General features: G+C 54.3%; 2 protein-coding genes across 8 annotated transcripts in view; one reads left to right on the top strand and one right to left on the bottom strand.

Moving 5' to 3' along the window:
- The window catches only part of Farp2 (FERM, RhoGEF and pleckstrin domain protein 2), a 116,036-nt gene extending 105,050 nt beyond the window's left edge, over window positions 1-10,986 (top strand). For 2 of the 7 annotated variants that reach the window (XM_013508097.1, XM_013508096.1), the window contains exons 19-28: window positions 2,073-2,203; window positions 4,790-4,858; window positions 5,529-5,618; window positions 7,558-7,578; window positions 7,812-7,894; window positions 8,408-8,517; window positions 8,699-8,862; window positions 9,726-9,833; window positions 10,067-10,218; window positions 10,389-10,986. In XM_013508097.1, the coding sequence (XP_013363551.1) occupies window positions 2,073-2,203; window positions 4,790-4,858; window positions 5,529-5,618; window positions 7,558-7,578; window positions 7,812-7,894; window positions 8,408-8,517; window positions 8,699-8,862; window positions 9,726-9,833; window positions 10,067-10,218; window positions 10,389-10,467 (1,007 nt within the window). In that variant the 3' untranslated portion in view covers window positions 10,468-10,986. Of the gene's footprint in view, window positions 1-2,072; window positions 2,204-4,789; window positions 4,859-5,528; window positions 5,619-7,557; window positions 7,579-7,811; window positions 7,895-8,407; window positions 8,518-8,698; window positions 8,863-9,725; window positions 9,834-9,999; window positions 10,219-10,388 lie in introns of those variants that run through there. The other 5 variants (XM_013508099.1, XM_013508098.1, XM_005411126.2 and 2 more) reach the window with 5 other exon arrangements.
- Window positions 10,987-11,151: 165 nt separating this feature from the next.
- Stk25 (serine/threonine kinase 25) overlaps window positions 11,152-21,562 on the bottom strand; it is a 10,918-nt gene continuing 507 nt past the window's right edge. Inside the window, exons 2-11 of the mRNA XM_005411127.2 lie at window positions 16,920-17,150; window positions 16,376-16,432; window positions 15,831-15,939; window positions 14,914-15,071; window positions 14,637-14,822; window positions 14,230-14,375; window positions 13,800-13,914; window positions 13,444-13,515; window positions 12,138-12,274; window positions 11,152-11,760 (exon numbers count right to left, since the gene is read on the bottom strand). Coding sequence (XP_005411184.2) covers window positions 11,721-11,760; window positions 12,138-12,274; window positions 13,444-13,515; window positions 13,800-13,914; window positions 14,230-14,375; window positions 14,637-14,822; window positions 14,914-15,071; window positions 15,831-15,939; window positions 16,376-16,411 — 999 coding nt within the window. The 5' untranslated portion in view covers window positions 16,412-16,432; window positions 16,920-17,150 and the 3' untranslated portion in view covers window positions 11,152-11,720. The remainder of the gene's footprint in view (window positions 11,761-12,137; window positions 12,275-13,443; window positions 13,516-13,799; window positions 13,915-14,229; window positions 14,376-14,636; window positions 14,823-14,913; window positions 15,072-15,830; window positions 15,940-16,375; window positions 16,433-16,919; window positions 17,151-21,562) is intronic.

Genomic DNA, 21,562 nt, shown 5'->3' with positions numbered 1-21,562 from the left:
GAGTGCTGGGATTACAGGCGCCGCCACGCCTGACTCCCAGCGACCTTTTTTAACCTACATGTAGGACTCCAGTTGTAGCATAGATTTAGTCCAGGAAATTGTCTGGAAGTAAACTTACTGTTGCATTAAAAGTAAAGATGAAGCCAGGCATGGGTGGTACATACCTATAATCCCAACACTCGGAAGGCTGAGTCAAGAGGATTGACACAAGTTCACAGCCAGTCTGAACTAGATAGTGAAACTCTGTCTCATTAAGAAAACAAATGAACAAAAAACTTTCCAAGCATGTTAAGGGACATATGAAATTATCACAGCATGCTTACCATGTTTCTCATCACCACTTATAAACCACAGCAGTTACGGAGCTAGGAGGAGAGGATGGCAGGGGCTCCAGGTAAGCAAGGAGATCTCAGTAAAACTGGTCTCACAGGCTGATGGGAAAATAGCACAAGTGTATTCTCAAGGGTTTGTAAACTGCCACTTTGATACAGCACTAAGAGCTCAGCCAATCAGGAGTGTGGCAAAGCCCCAGTGACAGACACATTCTCAGCTGCCCTTCCAGACCGCAACCCATGTTGGACACAGGCCTGTCAGGAAAGGGCCTGTGTGAGGAGAGGCCATGGTGTACAGGAGCCTCTAGCTCTTGGGCTTCCTGAGAACCAGAATTAAACTCCTACCCAGAAGAGGGGAACTTGAGGCTGGGAGTGGAGAAGGCATTTCTGCTTAGCCTTCATTTTGATGGCGCTGGGCTGGGGATTTAGCTCAGCGGCACAGCACCTGCCTGGCAAGCACAAGGTCGTGAGTTTGATCCCCGGTACTGGAAAACAAACAAAAAAAAAAAACACTTCGATGGAGCTTTCCCAGAGCATTGCCTGGCCCTCGCTGGGTGTGTACTATGCGGGGATGTCACCATCGCATATTGGCTTTGTGTATGCCACTGTCCCTCTGTGAGGGTGCCATCAGATCTGAATCCTGTGCGCAGCTTGCTGCTGCATCCAGGGCCCCCAAGTGTCGTGCAGAACCTGTGTGGCAGTGCAGGGTCCTAGTGCTACGCCCTGTGGCCTGGGCATCCCCATGTGGTGGCACAGAGTGCCATCCAGGGCAAAACTGGGCCGGACAGCTGTGTGAAGCTGAGCCTCTGCCCAACAGGATGTCAGAAGGAAGGGCTCACCCTTGAGCTGGTCGTGGGGGTGGCCAGGCTGGAAGGGTACTAGGGCATCATACAGAGCAGATGCAGCTGCCAGGACTGCGTGTGAAGACCACAGTGGCATTCTCAGTGCCACACTTGAGTCACTTGTGAAAGAATGATTCTATCCATTATCCATGTGGACTGCTTGAGTGCTTCCCTCTCACCTGCTTTCTCCTCTGATCCTCTGAAAGCTTCTAGGAGCCTGTGAGGAGGAGGCTGAGAGCAAGGTGAGTCAGGAACAGGGCGGGGCTGAGTGAGATTGGGGTTCCTGTCCAGCTGCAGGTTTCAGGAAGCAGAGGGGTGAGCCCAGCAGGAAGTTGGTTCTGATAACGGAGTGATCCGAAGAGTGGCTCCAACAATGGAGTTGCATCTTTGTGCTCCAACAGCTGCAGGGGCAGAACTGGGTTGGCCAGGCAGCTGTTCCAAGCATGGTCTGCTAAGGACTGGGTGGACACTCTTGATGTTTGATTTTGTTTTGTGTCAGTGAGTTTTCCCTTCTGATTACAAACCTTTTAACTATAAGATAGGCATCAGAGCCAGGGATATAGCACAGTGGCACAAGTGGCTGCCTGGCAAATACAAAGTCCTGAGTTCGATTCCTGATACAAAAAAAAAAAGGCATCACTTGTAAGATGCAAAGCATTTATCCTTTGAAGCACAATAAAGCATTTCCACTGGGCCAATGTTGGCAGTCAGCAGGGTGGGGAAGAGTGAGATGAGGTTGCCTGGTCTGGCTGGCGAGGCTGTGGCTGGGGCCGCTGTCCTGCATGGAGTCCCAGCACAGTGTTCCTTGAATTAAAACCTATCTTTAAAATGCCAGTTCCTACAAATGGTGGTAGGAGGGGATCTTTGGGGACCTGGTCTGAGGGGCCTCTCAACACAGACGCCCTGAAGGCCATTACGGAAGTGACCGCTACTCTCCAGCACAGTCTTATCCGGCTAGAGAACCTGCAGAAGCTGACAGAGCTGCAGCGGGATCTGGTGGGTGTGGAGAATCTCATCGCTCCTGGTAGGGTGAGTAGCTCTGTTTTGGGAAAGGGCTTGAGCTGGTTTTTTGTTGTTTTTTTTTTTTTTTTTTTGAGATCTTATGCACATAAAAGAAAATTCACTCATTTTAGGTATGCAATTCTGTGGTCTTTGGTGAATTCACAAAGTTGTATAATCATCATAATTCAGAACATTCTCATCTCCAGAGCCATTAGTAGTCACTGCGTGTCCCAGGAAAACCCATTGGTAGAGAGCCAACTGCAAGCCACCATGCGACAGGGGAGGTGGAAAGATCCAGAACCTCGCAGAATGCAATTTAGTGAGGACTTGCACAGCAAGACCAGTGGACCCCCAGAGTTTGGGTCTGAGGGAAGGGGCTTATATAATGCCTGTGACAAAAGTGACTGAGAACCAGAAAGCACCTAGATTTCTCTCAATCATTGGGCACATCTGTGGCACTGACAGCACTGAGGTCTGTCCTAAAGCCCTAAGCTTTTTATGTCTAGCTCCTTTCACTCAGCATCATTTCCAAGGTTCATCTTTGTTGTAGCCACTATTTACTCCTTTGTTTTTGGAGACAAAAGTCTTGCTATGTGTCCAGGCTGGCTGTTAGCTCACAATCCTCCTGAGCATCTTCTCATATGATCATTGGCCATTTTATGACTTCTTTGGAGAAATATCTATTCACATCCTTTACCTTTTATTTTATTCAGAATATGTAGAGAACTCTTAAAACTTAACAGTGAAATAGCAACTGATTGATTTTTTTAAAAAAGAATTCTTTAGATATCCTAAAGACTAGATCCTTATCAGAATATAACTTGTAATCTATCTCCTATGGGTCCTGTCTTGTCACTTTTTTAATGGTATCATTTACAATACAAAAGGCTTTAATTTTGATGCTGTTTGAAGTTATCTAGTTGCTTGTGCCTTAGGTGTTGTATCTAAGAAACCATTGCCCAATCCAAGGTATGAAGTTTAACCATGTGTTTTTCTCCTAACATTTTGTTTTAGCTCTTACAATTAGGTCTTTGATGGATTTGAGTTAATTTTTTTATATGGTATGGTGGTGTCCAAATTTGTTCTTTTGCATGCAGCTATCCTGGCTTTTCTGCTCATTGGTTAAATTATCTTGTCACCCTTATAAGAAAATCCGTGGACCATGTATGGGGTTTTGGGCTCTTGCTTCTATTCCATGGATCTAGATGGCTGTTGGCTGCCTACTTTGTCACCAAAGCGTTTTTCACTGAACTCATTACTGTTAACATAAGATATTGCATGGTGATTTTTCCCTTCTCAACACAAACGTGTATTAGTGTGCATATCAGCTGTGTTTCTGTTAGCCTGGTGGAAAGTATTGACATGAGTATGAGCTCCAAAGAATGAATCGCACTAGAATATGCAGGCAGATAGCCTCACTTATAGAGTTTTGTTTTGTTTTGTTTTTGTCATAATGGGGATTGAACCCACAGGTGCTCTACCACTGAGCTATACCCCGCTCATTTTCTTTCTTTTCCTTTCTTTTTTTTTTTTTTTTTGAGACAAGGTCTCGCTAAATTGCCCAGGCCGAGCTTGAATTTACAATCTCCTGTCTCAGCCTCCTGAGTAGCTAGGGTTATATTAATGCACCACTGCCCCTGAGTAGTTTGGACTTCAGTTGGGTGCTGGGGTCTCTGTGGTGATGAACTGGGCTCTTTCAAGCTCTACAGGATTTGCTGCTGCCACCAGAGCATGTGACCATTGGCTCCCATAGTAACCACAGCACTAGGTACCCACCCCCCTGGCCTTGAAGCCAGTCACAACCGGCCAGGACCACACAGCAGGGCTACAATGGTATGCAAGCCTCATAGCTTACCTAGCCCCACTCCATGGAGTGTATGTGCACCCAGAGGCACTCCTCCTGTCTGCACTACCCTCCTATCCGGTGCCCATGGGCACAGTCTGTACCGTCTGTCCTTTTAGTACTTGGGACGCTGAAGGTAATGATGGTTGGCAGGCCCTGGCACACTCCCAGAGCCCTTGAGCTCCTTTTCCTGTGTTTTAAAGGAGCACTCTGGACCCCACTCAAATGAGGGGCTCTGTAGGGCTTCAAGACTCTCACTTCCTACCCCTAGCACAGGAAAGGAGGCAGTGTGGGGGGCAGGGGTCTCCAGTGGGTGAGGAAAGAAGGGCTTCTCTAGTCCTGGTGGTGGGGCCCACCTCCACCAAGCACTGCCCAGGAAACAACATGGATGGCTCTTTCATTCTCTCAGGGTAGCCTCGTTCCTTGGGGTTTTAAAGTCTCTGTGATATTAGCCCTGGGGATAGATAACTCAAACTGCCTAGTAATTTGTGGGGACAGACCCTCACCCCATTTTCATGCCCCTTTCTGCCCTTTTCCCACAGCTGGGCTCAGATGACCTTGTGACTGAAGCTTCTGGTGGCCTCTCTATAGCAAGTGCTTACCCTTCACTTGGTATCTCTAGCCCAGGGGCTGTTGGTCAGAACCAGACAGGCAGTAGGGTGACCAGGGCACTGCTGGAGGCGGGAGGGCCTTGCCAACAGGGTCTCCAGGGAGGGTCTTGGAGAAGCTGGCCCATCCTCACCCTTGGCTGCACCCCACCTGTCTTTCAGGAGTTTATCCGTGAGGGCTGCCTCCACAAGCTCACCAAGAAGGGCCTACAGCAGAGGATGTTCTTCCTGGTAGGTCCCCAGCATGAGTCCCACATGCCGCAAGGAAGGGGCACAGCTCTGACAGAGTGGCTATGCATGGTTGCAGCCTGTCAGCCTCCCTTTGCCACTCAGCTCCCAGCAGCCTCAGTCCAAGTGTGTGACCTCTGAGTCACAGGGTAGTCAGGGAGGTCCCCAGGGTGAGGAAGCGAGAGCAGCAGCTCCTTCTGGCCCCTCACCTGTTCTAGACTCCAGGAAGCTGTCTGCAGGATCAGCAGAGGCCTAGGGCAGCAACGTCCAGGCAGCTGTGGCTGGGGAAGGCTCTAGCACCCTTTGGCAGGCAGGAGGGCTACTGCTGGCCAAGCAGCACTGTGGCATCAAGGAGCTACCAGTGTATCCTGCTCCTGCCAGGCTCCTTTGCCAGTATCTAAAGGTTCCAGCCAAAACGGTGTGGGGGAGGCCACTGAGTTACACCAGCCAACATTCACCCAGGCCAGCTACCAGATCAGCTAGTTTATGTGCTTACTACTTACCTCTGGTGAAAAATGATCAAACACCTTTTATTGCCAAAGATCACCAGCAAGCTGAACATATCTGATAACCACTTAATGGCCATCTAAAATCCAGGAGGGTTTAACTACAAGGATGTTGAAGCTTTGTCCCTTGCTTTCACAATTAACTTATCTGAGGCTCTGTCTATTAGTTTTCCGATATGCTGCTATACACAAGCAAGGGCATCACAGGGAGCAGCCACTTCCGGATTCGGGGCCTCCTTCCACTGCGTGGCATGCTGGTGAGTGGTACCACTCTGCCTCCCTCATATTGTAGCAGTTTCATACCCAGCTGTGATGGCCATATTGCCTCAGAGGACCCTCTGGGCTTCTCCACATTTCAGGTTGTTCTGTTGATGTTTGGAGTCCCTATCCTCAGCCAGCCTGTGGCAGGCACCCCTAGGCTGGCCAGGCCCTTTGATGCAGGCCTGTGGTCTCAGCACCAAGCAGGACAAACCTGGCCACCCTTAGCTCAAATGGGGCTTTAGTGGCCAGCTTCCTCCACAAGCCATCTCTGCTGGTCACCTTCACCCACAAGTATAAGCAACTTCTTTCCGCTTCTCTCTCCGGAATGGAATTCTACACCTCAGTCCCAAGCTCTGTGCCCTCTCCCCTAGGCTAGAGCCTCTCATCCACATCACACATGTGCCTGCATGCCCTTGGGCCTGTGCAGTGATGGGACAGCCATGGACCATCAGAGGAGCAGAAGCACTTCATTTTAATGCTACTACTAGGGTTCAGTGCTCTTGTTGCTGATGAAAGCCCTGCCTGAGGTCACAGAAATGTACAGATCTGGAAGTTGTATGGCTTCATGTGGGTCCTCTTAGGGAGCCATAAGGTGAGGCGCATTCAGCTTTGCCAGTGGTCATCTCTCCCCAGCCCACTCTCCCTCCCCCCCAGAGCACACAGGCCTCCCTCCCTGTCCCCTCATCACCCCACCAGTGTCTGCCCTGCGCCTCTCTCTGCTTAGCTTCTGTGATAAGGCCATGCAGCCGTCTGTAGTATCTGGGCTAGCTTCACTGCTGGCTTAGTTTGATCAGTTTGAACAGCCTCCTCTGCCCTCACTGGCAGCAGGCCCTGTTATTTTAGTCTTTCAAAACATAATTTTATCACAGAAAAAAAAAAAAAAATCATGTGAAAACGAAAGATAAAGCCCCACCTACTTCAGCCTCCAGGGCCACGCACTGTGACTGGTCACCACAGTGCAGTCGCTTTCTGTGACTCATCCCAAGCACCTTCTCACATCTGGCCTCTTGTGTAACAGAGGCAAGCAGTGAAGGGGAGCCATGCTGCAGGGCACTCACTTGGTCACCTGTTACAGGATGTGAGGCTGAGGCTGGTTTCTAAAGATGGTAAAGAGCACCACTGAGCCTCTGCCTCCTCACGTCCTTGGGGTCCCCCAGAGTACTGCACAGTGGATGGGCAAAGGTTTAGTGTGCACTGCTGTGCACTTGCCCTGCAGCCTGGAAGGGGTAGTGGTCCATCCCTTCCACTGCTCGTAACACTCCAATACCCAGCAAGCAGGGCACCCTCATGTCACTCTGTGTCCCTCCACCACCGGCAGAGCTAGCCTCATTCACAATCACTAACTCTGTGCTGTCTCACACAAGAATCTCAGCGTATCTGGGGCCCAAGTCACCAATGGCCTGTGAGCTTTTTGTACACACCTGTGAAATCTCCACATACCCAACTGGTAGCCAACACTTAAAAGTCATACTCCTTGCAGATAGGAACTAGTTTTCCACCATGCAACTTGGCTTTACCCTGCAGAATTCAACTCCCTCCCACCACTGCAAGCCTTGGTGGTTGGCGTCCTGGCCGTCTTGAGAACACATTGTGGGCTTCACTCCTGATACAATGAGCAGGATGTTGGCTCTGAGAAAGCTGACCTTGATCGTGTGGAGGCAGGTTCTGAGCCGTGTTGTCTGGTCACTGATGCTAATGGGTTCCTAAGGCAAGCCATCCCTCCAGTACTATACTCAGCCCAGAGACAGCTCCTTGGCTTGATCTGGAAATGCTTTACTTTGGAATTGTTTCACAGTATCACTTCTACCTTAGTCTGTAACAGCTTTTCTTTGCACTGCTCATCAGTACACTTTGGTGTCAGATTCATAAACAAACTATCCCAACTCCCTTTTTAAATGAAAATGTTCAGCTTTTTCTCCTTTGCTTGATTTTCAGCTAATAGTGCTGGACCCACCGGTGAGTACTTGGGTGTCCTCTGGCTCAGGGCTCACACACCTGGCTACCAGCTGCCACAGGCCAGGGACACCAGCGTGCCTCCTGTGGCCTCCCTTGTAGTTGCACAAACTTGGACAGCACAGGGCTTCCAAACTAGCTACACCTAGTGTTGCTGGCCATCTCCTGTGTCCTTTCTTGGGCTTGGGCTCAGCCATTGCCTTCCTGGCTTGTGAAACATCTGTTCTCACCCACAGATAGAAGAGAGTGAGAACGAGTGGTCTGTTCCCCACTGCTTCACCATTTATGCAGCTCAGAAAACAATCGTGGTAGCAGCCAGGTAAGTGCTTTCCAGGTCCCCAACCCAAGTGGGCCTCGCGCACAGGGGCAAAGGCTTTCTTGTGGCAACTGGATGCCTTGGAGCCTCTCACGGTCTCAATCCCAGTTCTCCTTTCCAATCCCGCAGCCACAAGGCACATCCTTGTCAGGCAAGCAATGCTCGCTGATCTTGGAGAGGTTCGTAGGAGACAGCCTCTGAGGGTCTCACAGGTCCTGAGGGCTTCTGGCCTGGAGCAAGCGGCAGGACCTGCGGCCTCGCCAGGCCACACTTGCAAGGAGGCTTCCCCTCCCCACACCCCCTCCCACAGGAAGCCAACCTAACCCTGCATCCTGAGCAGGCTGTCTCTGCCTCAGAGGCCTTAAAAGCCTTGTCTCAGGAACAGACCAGCCCCAGGGAAGCCAGCTCTCCTCCTTCCTGTCCCACAGGTGGGGCAGATGGAACAGGGACCCTGACCTGCCCTGAGGGCCAGGTGACAGGCTTTACACTCACTGAGCCTCACTCTTCTCCCTGCAGCACTCGGCTGGAAAAAGAGAAGTGGATGCTGGACCTGAACGCTGCGATCCAAGCAGCCAAGAGCAGTGGAGGTGACGTGTCCCCAGAGGTGATGTGCATGCATTCCCCCAGTGAGTCCTGGCTCAGACCCTCCGGATACTCCTCTGTACCCACAGCTTTTCTCGGCACACCTGGCCTTCAGCTGCTCCAACAGAAGCCCCATGTGGCTCTGTTCTGCCAGCTATTGCCCTGGGTACCCAAGGCCACCTGGGGATAGCCAGCAGGAGTGTCCAGCACTGCCTCCTCCCCTAGGGTCCACCGGTGAGGTTGTGCTGGAACAGGACCTGGAAGACACTGCTCAGGTGCCTGGAGGCTCCCTGGAAGGGCAGGGCCAGCACCGGGCCAACACCACAATGCATGTATGCTGGTACAGGAACACAAGTGTGTCCAGAGCAGACCACAGCGCTGCTGTTGAGGTATGGCTGTGCCGATTGCCAAGACGTGGAGGCCCCCCACCCATGCATGCCACTGCCTCTTGCTATCCCCTTGGTGTAGGTCAGTTTGGAAAAGCCCCCTCACTGGGAAAGGTGTTTCACCCCCAGATCTACACATGTGGCACCCTGTGGAGAAGAAAGTCCAGCAGTGGCCACAGCTCGCCTACAAAGCCTGGGCAGCTATCTGGGGGTGCTGAGAAGCCCCAGTTTTAATCATATCACCTATGGCCTCCCTAGCATGTCATACAGTCCCAGTGTGACTTGCATTTATCTCCCCCAGCAGGACGGTCCCATGTCCTTCCCTGGGCCTGCTCTGTACCTGCCCATTCTCCCAAGCCAGGGCCAAGGGCCTCTTGCTTAGTGATGCTGCTGTGGGTCAGAGCCACCAGGTCCCCAACTAGGCCATAAGCTGTTGTCAGAATGGGCTCCAAGTGGATCCTTGCACAGCTCTAACGGATGGCAAGGATCCATGACCAATACTTGCCACAGACATGGAGCCACTACATGGGCAGGACAGGGAAGGGCCTGGCCACTGTGTGGGGCTTGGGGTTAGGGACAGGCTAGGCAGGGCCTCTGTCCGTATGTGGCACTTGTGCCCCCATCTGAACACAAGAGTCTCGTCTCTCCTCTCCTTGCTGTCAGGTAGGTCTGTGGCCCTGTGGCCTTTCTTAAGTGTTACACTCAGCATCTGAGACACCTCTCTCAGTGTGAGCCGCTTGTCATTAGACTACATCTGAAGAACACTGCAGGGAGCAGCTGTGCACAGTGGAGGCGGGTAAGACCCAGGCCTCAGCAGCGGACACCGTGGAGCTGGCTACTACAGCATGTGTGTTTTCTCCTGACAGAACCAGCTTTCAGGGTACTTGCTAAGAAAATTCAAGAACACCAATGGCTGGCAGAAACTCTGGGTGGTCTTTACCAACTTCTGTTTGTTCTTCTACAAGACTCACCAGGTACACACACTGCATTGGGGCCTAGCACTTAGTGCTGAGGACACACCCTTCTTATCTGTGTCCTCAGCATGGCACTGGCCACCAGCTACCCACTGGCTCAGCCACCCTCCCAGTGCCCTCTCTGTGCAATGGGAATCAGGGCCCCCTCACCTTGGGTTTCTCCTAGGAGCACTTTGTATTTGGTGGTGGGGATAGAGCAATGGACTTGCCCACATCCCTGTGTGGACTTGCAGGACGACTACCCCCTCGCCAGCCTCCCACTGCTAGGCTACAGCGTGAGTGTCCCCAGGGAAGCAGATGGCATCCTCAAGGATTACGTTTTCAAGCTCCAGTTCAAATCCCATGTGTACTTCTTCCGGGCCGAGAGCAAGTATACATTTGAGAGGTGATTTTACGGGGAGCAGACTGGGTCTGGTTGGCACCTCCTCCACCTCAGACAGGTGGAGGCAAATTTCCTGGTCCTGGAAAGCAAGAGCTGAGCAATGCTTTGGGTCACTCTTGGGAAGTCTATGAGAGAACAAGCCCACTGACCTGACAACCTGATCCTTCCTGCAGGTGGATGGAGGTGATCGAAAGGGCCAGCAGCGCACGTGGTGCCCTTAGCCCCACACAGGACGGCCCTGCTCACGGCTAGAGGGGGCTCTCCAGGGGAAAGAGTGAAGTCCATCTTGCCTGGACCAGGACCTGCTCAGAAGACTTCGGTGACCAAAGATGCCCATCACCATTTTCAGGCTGAGCTGAGGAAGAGATGGCACAGACAGCATGGTGGCCAAGCTCAAAGCAACCTTCAGGGTGCAGTACAGGCCCATGGCTGTACAGGACACTGGAAGGACATGGGTGTCTCACTCTTGAGACCTGAGTGGGAGAACAGAGACCCTGGCCTTGACCAAGAACTGTACTCTGGGCAGTGAGCTGTGTGTTGTCCTGGGATGAGGCCAAGGACTGTGGGACTTTAGATGGGACCACTCAGGGCCTGGTCTACATGTCACAGAAAGCCAAATCTGGCAAAAGCTAGTCTGGTTCCCATCCGCTCTACCTCTGGAGAAAAGGAAACCAAAGTCCACTGCAGCCCCAGGAGGACGGCACCTCTACTTTTTTAGCTTCTTCATGCCTGCCTGTTCACCCATGGTTGTAAATAAATGGCATCCCCTCACCTGCCTGTGTTCCCCTCTGCCCTGCTCTGCTCTCTGGGGGACACGCAGGAGGCAGCCAGTGGCAGTCACTGCATGCTGAGGCACCTCGGCAGCTGGGGAGTAAAGTGAGCCAAGGAGCTGCTGCCCCTGCAGGAATCCCACCTGGCAGGCCCCACGCACCAGCGTCTCCCATCCAGGTCTTTATTAGAAGTGTCAGGGCCTTCGGTGCTCCAGGAAGTGAACACCGTACCCTCAGAACACCAAAGGAAACAGCTCAGTTTTCTTAAAAACACATTTGGGGTGACATGAGTACTTATGAGAAAACACAGTACCTGATCTGACACCACAAGGCAGATCTAGGATCATCTTGGGCCACTGTAGACAGCATCAGGGTGGGAGGGAGAGGAAGGCAGGCTGCGGTGCCCCATGAGGCTGCCCTGTTTCCCGAACCCAAAGGAAGAGGGCAGAACTGCCCAACAGTCACTGTGCTCCTTGACCTAGTAGCCACAGGGCTGTTTCTAGGGGAAGCCTAAGACAGCCCTGTGGCTGCCAATGGGCACCTGTTCGTGGGCCAGGTGGGGAGAGGGACACTGGATACTGTGCTGGGTGGAAGGTGACCCAGCTTATGAGGCCCTAGGCTGACAAGTCCTTGCAGACACAACACAGCACGGGTGGGGGACTTCCAAGTCAAGTTCTTCCCATGCTCAGCTCAGCAGCAGAGCACACTCCACCCTCTCCACGAAGAGCAGCATGCTCAGCGGCTGGACGTCAGATGGTTTCTGCTGTGCGAGAACCTGAGGAAGAAAGGCCTGTCACTGTACTGCACAGGCCCCAGCAGTCAGGCCCATGGCCATGCATGTGCTGTCTGCAGGTATGTGCAGTGTTGTGGGTCCTGGGAACAGCAATGACTGGCCCAGGCTGCTATGTCTTCTGTTTCACAGGTGTGGAAATCAGGGCCCAGAGGACAGGGGGGTGACTCCCTAGTGACAAACCAGGAGAGTGCACCAGCCTGAGCCTGAGTCCACCACTATCCCTTGGTCCCAGACCCCTCTGGGAAATCCTCAGATAGGGAGGTCAGAAGTCATCTGCACAACACTATGCCCCTGGGCTAGGGCTCCCCCAGACCCCATGGGATCAAAGCAACAGATGGAAGCAGCCGCCTGCCTCTCACCTCTGCACACGCTCCACCAGGCGCACCATGAGCTGGTCCGAGATGCCAGGGCAGGACTCCTCAGCCAGGCTGAAGGCATTCTCCAGCTCCTCCAATGCGCCCACGCTGCCCCCGCTCTGCCTATGCTTCTCCTTCAGCTAGAGATAACCAGACCACGAAGCTGGTGGGTGAAGTGGCAGCATGTCCTGCTGCACAGACAAGGATCCTCCAGCCTCTGGACTCACCCTGCCCAGCCAGGGTCCAATTGGCCACCACACAGATTCAGCTGGATTTTGTTGTTTTTCATTGTTTTGTTTTTGATTTTGTTGTTTTTGAGACAGGGTCTTTCCATATAGTTCAAGCTGGCCTTGAACTCACTATGGAGCCCAGGCTGGCCTCAAACTCATGGAGTCTCCTGTCTCAGCCTCCTGAGTGCTGGGATTACAGGTGTGCACCACCATGCTTAGTGCAGCCTGATGATTAAAATCAGGGACCCCAGCAACTCCCAGAATATAGTGCAGGCCCAGACCCTGGGCAGGGACAGTCACACACACCCCACATCTGACCCTGACAGCAGGCGACAGCCACCCCCAGGCCATCAACTCCAGGGAGGCCTGTCTCGCTAGGGCTGAGCCCAGACCCACAGACTGCCCAGGATATGGATGGCCCTGCATGGGCCTGTCCTCCCTATCTGGGCTCCAGGGGGTCCACACACCCAGCACTGGGAGCCTGTGCTCTGGAAGGGAGGCCTGGCCCAACCCTGCCGAAGCCCCAACTCCAGACACAGCGAGACTGTACATCTGGGGATGGCTCTGACCTCCCATCAACAGGTGATGGTGATGAGGGACCACAGGGCCACTAGGGAGTCACCCTCAAGCTGCCCTGAGTCCAGCACCAAGAACCAGCCTCCCTCTGTCTTCTGTCACAGAACATCAGCTCTCATTCAGAGCCACCTGATACTCCAGAGGACCTCTGTGTGGCTGGGAACACAAGGTCCTGCCAGAGCTGTGACCCCAGATACCCAGAAGGCTGATGCAACATGGCAACTAGGGGAACCCAGACAACCTAGCAAGCCGTCTCAAAATCTAGAAGTGGGGCTTTCATCCCCAGTACCACTCACCAAAAAAGGGTCCTGCCTGGGCAGTAGATTCATTCATCCCAGGGATCTGTGGTTGTTCCTGTCAGAAACCACAGCCCACAAGCCCACCCACAATCAGGTGCGAGAGACCACAGAGCACACAGGTGGAAACGCATGCTGGCAGGGCCAGCACGCTGAGCACAGCACACTGAGCACAGCACTGCAGGGGCAGAGGGGCCCCATCCTCACCTCTCCGAAGACCGGCCGGACCAGCGTGGACAGGCACTGGGACCGTGGCTGTCTCTTGATAGGGTCCGCCTGCTATAAGGGGGAAGCCAGGCTTGGGATGAGGGCAAGAGACTGGCTTCCTGCCCGGCCTGAAGAACCCCAGAACCCAGGCAGGCGGGTCTCACCCAAGGCAGCTCTCAGTGGGCCTCACGCTCCCCACACCTGGCCCAGCGTCAGTGCACTCCAGCCAGCCCAGGAGCACTCCTGCTTTGTGCTGGCCCCACTCATCAAGAGGGCCCAGCCTCACCCTGCTCATCACGAGGGCCCAGGCCTCACCCGGCTCTCTCTGAAACCCCACAGCCCACCCCAGGACAGACCTTCTGCGAGCTGTGCAGGGCCGTCCCCTTGTGCAGCTTGCTGTGCGGGCTGGGCCGGATGGTTGGGGGGAATGTCCATATGGGGCCCTGCTCCCCTTCCTCGGCCTCGCCGTCTCTGAAGGAGAGGCTGAGTCAGCAGGGCCAGAAGGGACCAGGGCTCCAGCCCTAGCACCACAGAAAGCTGAAGGTTCTGTTATGGGCAGCATCTTTTGGAAACAGTAGGATGAGACCACTGTTTCCACCAGTGCCCACCCCACCTGTTCCGGCGGGGGGTGCGGGGGGGGGCACAAAAGGACCTGCCCTCTAACAAAGGGGCCCCTGCATAACACCAGAACCCAGCCTCTGCAGTAGACACCCCACCTGGCCTGCACATGCAGGGCCATGAGGTGGGCATACAGCAGAAGCCCCCACGGACAAGCAAGTCCCCTACATGTCTGAGTCCTCAGAGCTGGACTCCTCGCCATGCCCCTCTGACTTCCAGCGCTTGTAGCGGTCGATGAGCTCCGTGAGGAAGGAGGTCTTCTTGGTATAGCGTGTGATGAACTTGTGCTTCAGTAGCTCCTTGGCTGTGGGCCGCTGTGAGGGTGTACGCTAATCACCAGGTGCCAGGCACAGCCAGGTACCAAACACAACCAAGCTCTACCCTTGCAGGCCAGCACACACAAGGCAGGCTGAGTGGGCATGGGGGGGGGCAGGCCAGAGTGGGAGGCCCACCCTCAAAGGAGTCACTACAAGGAAGGAGGATGGGGTGAGCTACACCTGAGGGCCCTGCCCTACCCCAGGTTAGTATCCTCCCCCAACAACAGCCTGCCTGCCAGGGCCAGGTGCCAGGCTTACAAATCGGGGGTCCTTGTTGAGGCAGGCCTCCACAAACTCCTTGAAGGGCCTGCTGTGGTGGCCTTCCAGTGTGGGTGGGCTGTTTTTGGGGATCAGGAACAGGACACGCATGGGGTGCAGGTCAGAGTTTGGCGGCTCCCCCTTGGCCAGTTCAATGGCCGTGATGCCCAGGGACCAGATGTCGGCCTAGATGGGGCAGCACAGAAGACAGTAACGGCATCCAGCACCCCACCTGCCTGCACCAGAAGCCCCTCCCACCCCCAGCTCCAACACCCACCTTGAAGTCATAGGCTGACTGCTTGATGACCTCTGGTGCCATCCAAAAAGGGGTGCCCACAAATGTGTTCCTCTTGATCTGAGTGTCGGTGAGCTGCCCTGCCACCCCGAAGTCTGCTAGCTTCACATCTCCCTGCTCCGAGAGCAGCACGTTGGCAGCTGCTCAACAAGCACGGGGCTGTCACCCTCCACTTCATATGCCCCAGGAAGCCCTGCTCGGGAGCAACACCCCACCTGCCAGTAGGGTGTCCACCTAGTCCCTGGGGACTCAGCAAGGTTGTCCTGGGACCTCTACTTTCCTTGCTGCACCCCAATCAGGCAGTCCTGGGCCACAGGGCAACAGGGCTCATACCCCAAGAGGCACCTACCTGAGCTCAGACCCACCCATCTGGTCTCAATGACACATTCCAACCACAGGGCAGCCACAGGACTCCTAGGAGTGATCCTGACACAAGCCCACAGCCCATACAGACTAGTCACAAAGCCCCTGCCTCTGCCAGGGGCATTGCTACAGTGTCAAAATAGTGCAAGGTTCTGGGCACAAGAAAGGGACTGGCCCAGCCCCGTGTGCTCAGCAGGGCCACAACTGACAGGCAAAGATCCTTGCCTAGGCTCAACGAGCCCCGCTCATGCTAGGCATAGAGCTGGCTTCTCCAGAACAGAGACTAAGAAGGCTGTGAAGGCCAGGGACAGGCGCCATGGAAAACAATGGCCCACAGATGCCACCCCTAGCACCCCAGAAAAATTTTAAATAAGGTTGTGTTAAGGACAGCATCTTCTGGAAACAAAGCAAGCTGGAACCACCATTTCCAGGTGGCCTGCATCCGAGACCTCAGGCAATACAGCCACTCGCCCCACCCTGGCCTCTCTAGATCAGCAGGTCCAGCATGGAACAGAGCTGTGCCCACCCCGCAGGACCTTTGATGTCACGGTGGATCTTGCGCTCTGAGTGCAGGTAGTCCAGGCCCTTCAGGATCTCCCGCAGGATGGTGGCGATGTAGGTCTCCTCCAGGGGGCCTGGTTTCAACTAGAGGGAGGTGGCAAGGCAAGGCCTCAGCCCCCACCCCGAGACCCATCCCTGAGCTCCACCACCTTCCCCAGGAGAGCGTGTCCCTGAGACACTGGACCTGTGTTCCATTAACAACTTTTGGATCAAAACTCTCAGAGCCTAGGAGTGGGTCAGAGGCTGTTTCCAAAGAATGTAAGCTACCCTCACCCTTTCTGTGGACTCAAAGCTGAGAATAGGGGCCCACATACACAGAGCATCCTTGCTTCCCCAGCCCATGTGCACAGGACACTACCCTTGTCACCCCCAAGGCCAGCAAAGCCCCAGCACCCCTCTTACCACCAAGCAGGGTAGGCTCACATCTACTGCTCTAAGATGTGAAGGAGGTGGCCTGAGGGTTTGGGATACTGTACTACTTGCCCACAGCAAGCTTCCCACTGCTGCAGCCCATACTCACCAGGTCCAGTGCAGAGCCACCGCCCAGGTACTCCATGATAATCCACAGCTTGGTGCTCTAGAAAAAAAGAGAACCTGTCAAGCAGGCAGTGGAGCATGGCAGGCCTCACACACACACCCCAGGAGGCAGCCGAGGCTTGGGTGACACAGGGAGCCCTCTTGCCACAGCCCTCCCCAGACACTCAGGTGTCCATCAAATCCAGGCCAGAGGCTCAGCCTGTGGGGTCTGGGAAGACAGCATGCTGGACAAGCACTCAGTCCAGTATAGCCACACAATGCGCGTCCACATTGGCAAGCAGTGCCTGTAGACAGCCTGGACAGTACAGCTACTTTAGAGCATGTGACCTTCGCAGACCCTGCTCCCACCCTGCCTGCCCCACGGAAGGCCTCTGTCTCCTCTGAGAGGCCCCTGTGCTCAGAAGCAGCACCCAACCAGTACAGAACCTCAGGCATGTCACGCAGTGCCCTGGAGCAGAAAGAAAGGGCCCAGCACAGAGCACACAACCTCTCCCCACCACTGCAGACTCTCTGCACCCTGCAGGCACCTTCAGGTAGGAGCCAAAATAGCGGGTGATGTAGGGGCTGTCACACTGGCTGAGCACAGTAATCTCCTGCTGGATGTCCTCGATCTCATCCTCAGCCTCTTCCAGGTCGATGATCTTGATGGCCACCACCTCTTTGGTGTGGTTGTCGATGCCCTTGTACACTTCCCCAAACGAGCCCTTGCCAATGCGGTCAAGCTTGGTGAAGAGCTCCTCAGGGTCCACTCGAGAGTGCTGCAGAGACGGGGTGGGGGTGGGGGACATGGCTGGTCAGAGGAAGTCCCACAGGCTACCCTGCTGGGTGCGTGCAAACCAAGGCAAGGAACCCAAAGGAGCTCAGCTCAGTTCCTTCTGGTTTCTCTTTTTACGCCTTGCTCAGAAAACATAAACTAACTCTCCACCTCCAAGCTCCAGAGAGTGTCCCAAGTGTGACACAATAAATCCTGAAACAAACCAGGAGCCTTGGACAAAAACCATGTCTCAAACATCAGAGCCAGACATTAGTAACAAGTTAACTACAAACCTATAATTGCCATATACCAGAAACTTCTCTAAAAATAAACTCAAAGACAAAATCCAGCATAGACCAACTATGTTCTCTGCACACCTGAATGTCATACTCCTGAAAAGGATTATCCGTCCCCAAGCCAGTGGCTGCACCTTTGCACCTGCACTGAATTGAAAGCAATGCTTTTTCATATACTCATTCTAAATATGCAAATAACACACTACCCAATGTGGTCCTCAGGGTTTAGACCAACAAGGCCTGAGAGTTGCGAAGCTCACAGTGCAAAGGTGCCAGGCCCACCACAAGTGTCAGCACAAGGCCTGCAAGGTGTGTCCTTCGCCCACACCCTGCTCTGGACTTTGAGCCAGGACTGAGCTGAGATAGCTTGAGCCTCTGCACAGACCATACTGAAACAACAAAGCTCCTCCAAGGCCACCACTGGGAACCACCCAGGAACTCTCCCGAGAAGGCTGTGCTCCCTCCACCACCTACGGATGACACCTTCTCAGAAAGGCTGCCGAGGCTCAACAGCCCCAGGCAGGCTGTCCAGGGCTGGGGGCCTCAAGTCTTGTCCAGCCCCACCAGGTCCCACCTCCACTAGACATCCCCTCCCCACCACAGCATCGCAGTGCTAGTTAAAAGTGGCCAGGCATAAAAGGGCAAAATCACACCTTGTTATACAACATAAACACTGACCACTCTAGTGCCCTCTGCCCACCATGCTAAGGGCAAGGCCTGTCCTCCAAGAGTGACATAGGTGCCCACTTCCCTTGGGACATCTCCAGTAAGCCTCAGCCTCACCGCCACCCCCTGCAGAGTGGCTAGTGTAGGACCTGACTAGACCAATGTGAGACTACATTTCATTCTGTAGTTGCTGACCAGCTACCTACCCAGGGTTTGTAACTGAGGCCAAGGGAAGAAGGGAATGGCACCTGTGCGACACACTGCCAGTCATTCCACAACCCTCTTCTGAGCGCCATGCTCCAAGGTGACAGGAACTCTGCATAGTGAGCAATGGTGGGGATAGAGAAATGGCTGGGGAAGGGTCCCTGGTGAAAAACTAAAGGTGGTTTCTCAGCACAGAAACCACTCAATGCAGAAGTCACCTAATACTTCCCAGCCAGGTTGGTGGGGTGAGATGTGGGCATGTCCAGCCGGCTTCTGTGAGCAGTCAAGCAGGTGCCCTGAGCAGGCTGGCTCGCTATCCGTACAGGCCCTACATTAGCCCTCAAAGGAAAAGGCAGCTGGGTCGAGCCCATGGTATACATGAGGAGACAGCAGGAGATGCTTAGAGCTGACCTGCCACCAGGAAGTCCCCAAAGCCAGAACTATGGCATCTGGTTGGACAGAGAAGGCTAGGCTGGTGTTGCTGGGGCACTCACCCCAGCCTCTTCACTCCTGCTGACCTCGTGTTATAGATTAACTAATGCTCACTTTGTAACACCCAGGTAAACTGAATCAGCATGGTGCTGGGTGTGGACAGGCCACCTGAGCATTACTGCCAACCACACAGAAGAACTGAAGGGCAAGATGCTGTGCTATTGATTCTCCCGGAGAAGTTTATTATGCTGGTTTTCCTGATATGAACTCAGCTCATACTTGAAGGAGCTTGGGTCCTTGATGTTGCTGAAGATGGCTGTGGTACCTTTCGGGGAGCTCTGGTCCTTACTTTGAGCATTACTTCCTGGCTCCAGTGCAGGTCCCTCAGCCTGCTAGCCCAGATCCTTCATCCCACTGGTGCAGACTTTCTAGCTTCTACCACTGAGCTTTGGGCCTTCCCAGTGCAGATCCTTGATACAGACTTATATGAGACATTGTCATGGGATCCAGGCCCTCAGCTGGATTCTTTGGGTCTCTAATGCAGGGACAGATCTCTTGCACTCACCTGCATTTGATTTTTTGGGTGAATATTATAAAGTAACCCTATAAATTATGTGTCCTGTATAACCTATTCCCTTGCAAACTCTGACTACAATACCTCGTGTTCAACAGAGGTCAGGAAAAATCAGTGCAGCTGCTGGGTCTGCTGGGTCTGCTATTTTCAGATCCCAGTAAGCAGCACCATGGGTGAGAGCTACACAAAAGCCCTCTAGGCCAGAAACTGTCACACCAACTCACACCAGCCCCTGACTGCAGAAGGGGAGTCACAACTCTCCTAGGTAAGAACTACCTATTCCATGCTCAGTCTTAAATGCCAGGTGGTGGATGAGGGCTGAGAAATAGCACCTTTTCTGCTGGCTTCTCCTGTCAGGCCCAGCATCCCTGCTCAATTGCCCCATCATCATGCAGAGCACCACTCCCTTCTTAGCAGCCCCAGAACAGTGTCCAGCAGGCCGCTGGCCTTCGGGCCTGCCCAGCCTCATCCCCAGGGATTCCCAGAGGCTGTGTCCTCCTGAAACTCTGAGGACGCAATCCACTGCCTTCTAAGGCTGCCTGAGTAGGCCTGGATGTGGGGCCAAGGCGTAGCCACGCTGCCTGGTATCACAGTCCCACTCCTTGGCTCCTGGCCCACATCCTATAGCTCCTCTGCTGAGCACCTGCACTGCTCTTCATAGAAGCCAGGGTGGGCCTAGTCTACCACAGCAGCCCCAGGCCACGGTATTGCCAGCCAGGTACTCAAGAGCCCCACTGTCTCAGTGGAGGACAAAGCAGGAGACCCCAAAGCCACAGTTCTGGACTCAGCAGAGAAAGAGGAAGCCTTGACTCCTAAGTTCCACAGTTCTGGATACCACAAGTGTGGGTCAGTCAGCCTTGGCCGAAACAGTGTGACAGGAACCTCTTGGCTGTGCTCCTGGCCTGGGTTACAAGGAAGGAAGAGCCCTGTTTCCAACTCTACTTGATAAAGAAAAGCTGGCTGGGTGTGGCAGCACACACCTGTAATCCCAGCATTCTTGGAGGCTGAGACAGAGATCTGAGGTTGGATATTAAATTAGAGCCCAGTTTGGGCAACTTATCTAGACCTTGTCTCAAAATCTAAAAATTTTTTAAAAGGGCTAGAGATGTACCTCAGCACAAAGGCCCTGGATTCAATCTCCAGTACCAAAAAGGAAAAAAAAGTCTAACTAAGTAGTTCCCCAGGCCAGGGGGCCTCGTAATCCTCTTCTGGGTGGTGCATGTGGTGTTCACAATCATTCAGCCACTCAACTGGCGCTGGTCAGCTCCCTACATCCACTCTGAGGGTGCCAAGTCTGGGGCCTCTCACCATATCTGCTGTTAGGCTCACCCCACAAAAGAAGGGGAGCAACCAAGTGCACAAAACCAGAGACATCCCACCAACTCCCAGCAGGTGAGCACATGGTGCTTCACCACAGCCAGCCGGGCCTTCCAGGGCAGGGCAGGAACTGGCAGGTGGAAGGGAGAAGTCTGACAGGGAAGCACAGGCTTGGGGGAGTCTACCCTCCTATCGCACAAAATGACGGGTCACAGGACACCATGGCAGCCGTCTGGGAAACAGAAGCCCCACCGGGTTTCTGGCCACTGTCAAAAGCCAAGTCTCTGAAGGGACACGGGGCACTGCCTCCCTCTGAGGTCCATGTGCAGCAGCCCTGTGCTCCCTCCCACAGGGCGGTTCGCAGCTCCCATCTGCTATCCTGTGACCCACAGGAACTAACCCTGTATCTCTTACAAACAAGCCGGAGACAGACTTTTCTCAGCACCTTAATGGTGTAATTACCAGACACAAAATGTCAAAAACCAACAGAAAACGTGTCAGTCGCACTGAGCATCCCTCAGCAAGCCCAGCGTCCCATCTGTTGGACACAGCTGGGCAAGCAGGCTGACCACAGCTGCGCAGCGCCGCGCCTGCCTGACTCCGCGCGGGCGGACGCGCTTCCTGCCCCACGCCCGGGCTCCGGGGACAGAGGCTGCGGGGAGCGGGCGGCGGGCGGCGGGCTCTGGGGCACACGGGCACAGAAGGGCGGGGGGCCCGGGGCGCGGAGCCCGCCAAGCCCAGCGCCGAACGAGGGCACCCGGGGAAGGGACGCCCCGTCCCGCCGCCAGCTCGTCTCGCAGACGCCTCGGAATAACCAGAAAACGCCAACCGCCCCACGCGCGCCCTCCGCGCCCAGCACCTCGGGCCCTCACCGCAGGCCGACCGGACACGGCCCGCCCCGGGGCGCGGGGCGCGCACGCGAGGCCG

This window comes from Chinchilla lanigera, unplaced genomic scaffold, assembly GCF_000276665.1.
Source record: "Chinchilla lanigera isolate Chin_1 unplaced genomic scaffold, ChiLan1.0 scaffold00141, whole genome shotgun sequence".
Classification (NCBI taxonomy): Eukaryota; Metazoa; Chordata; class Mammalia; order Rodentia; family Chinchillidae; genus Chinchilla; species Chinchilla lanigera.
The sequence above is the reverse complement of the archived record's forward strand: the minus strand, read 5'-3'. Positions and strand labels throughout refer to the sequence as shown.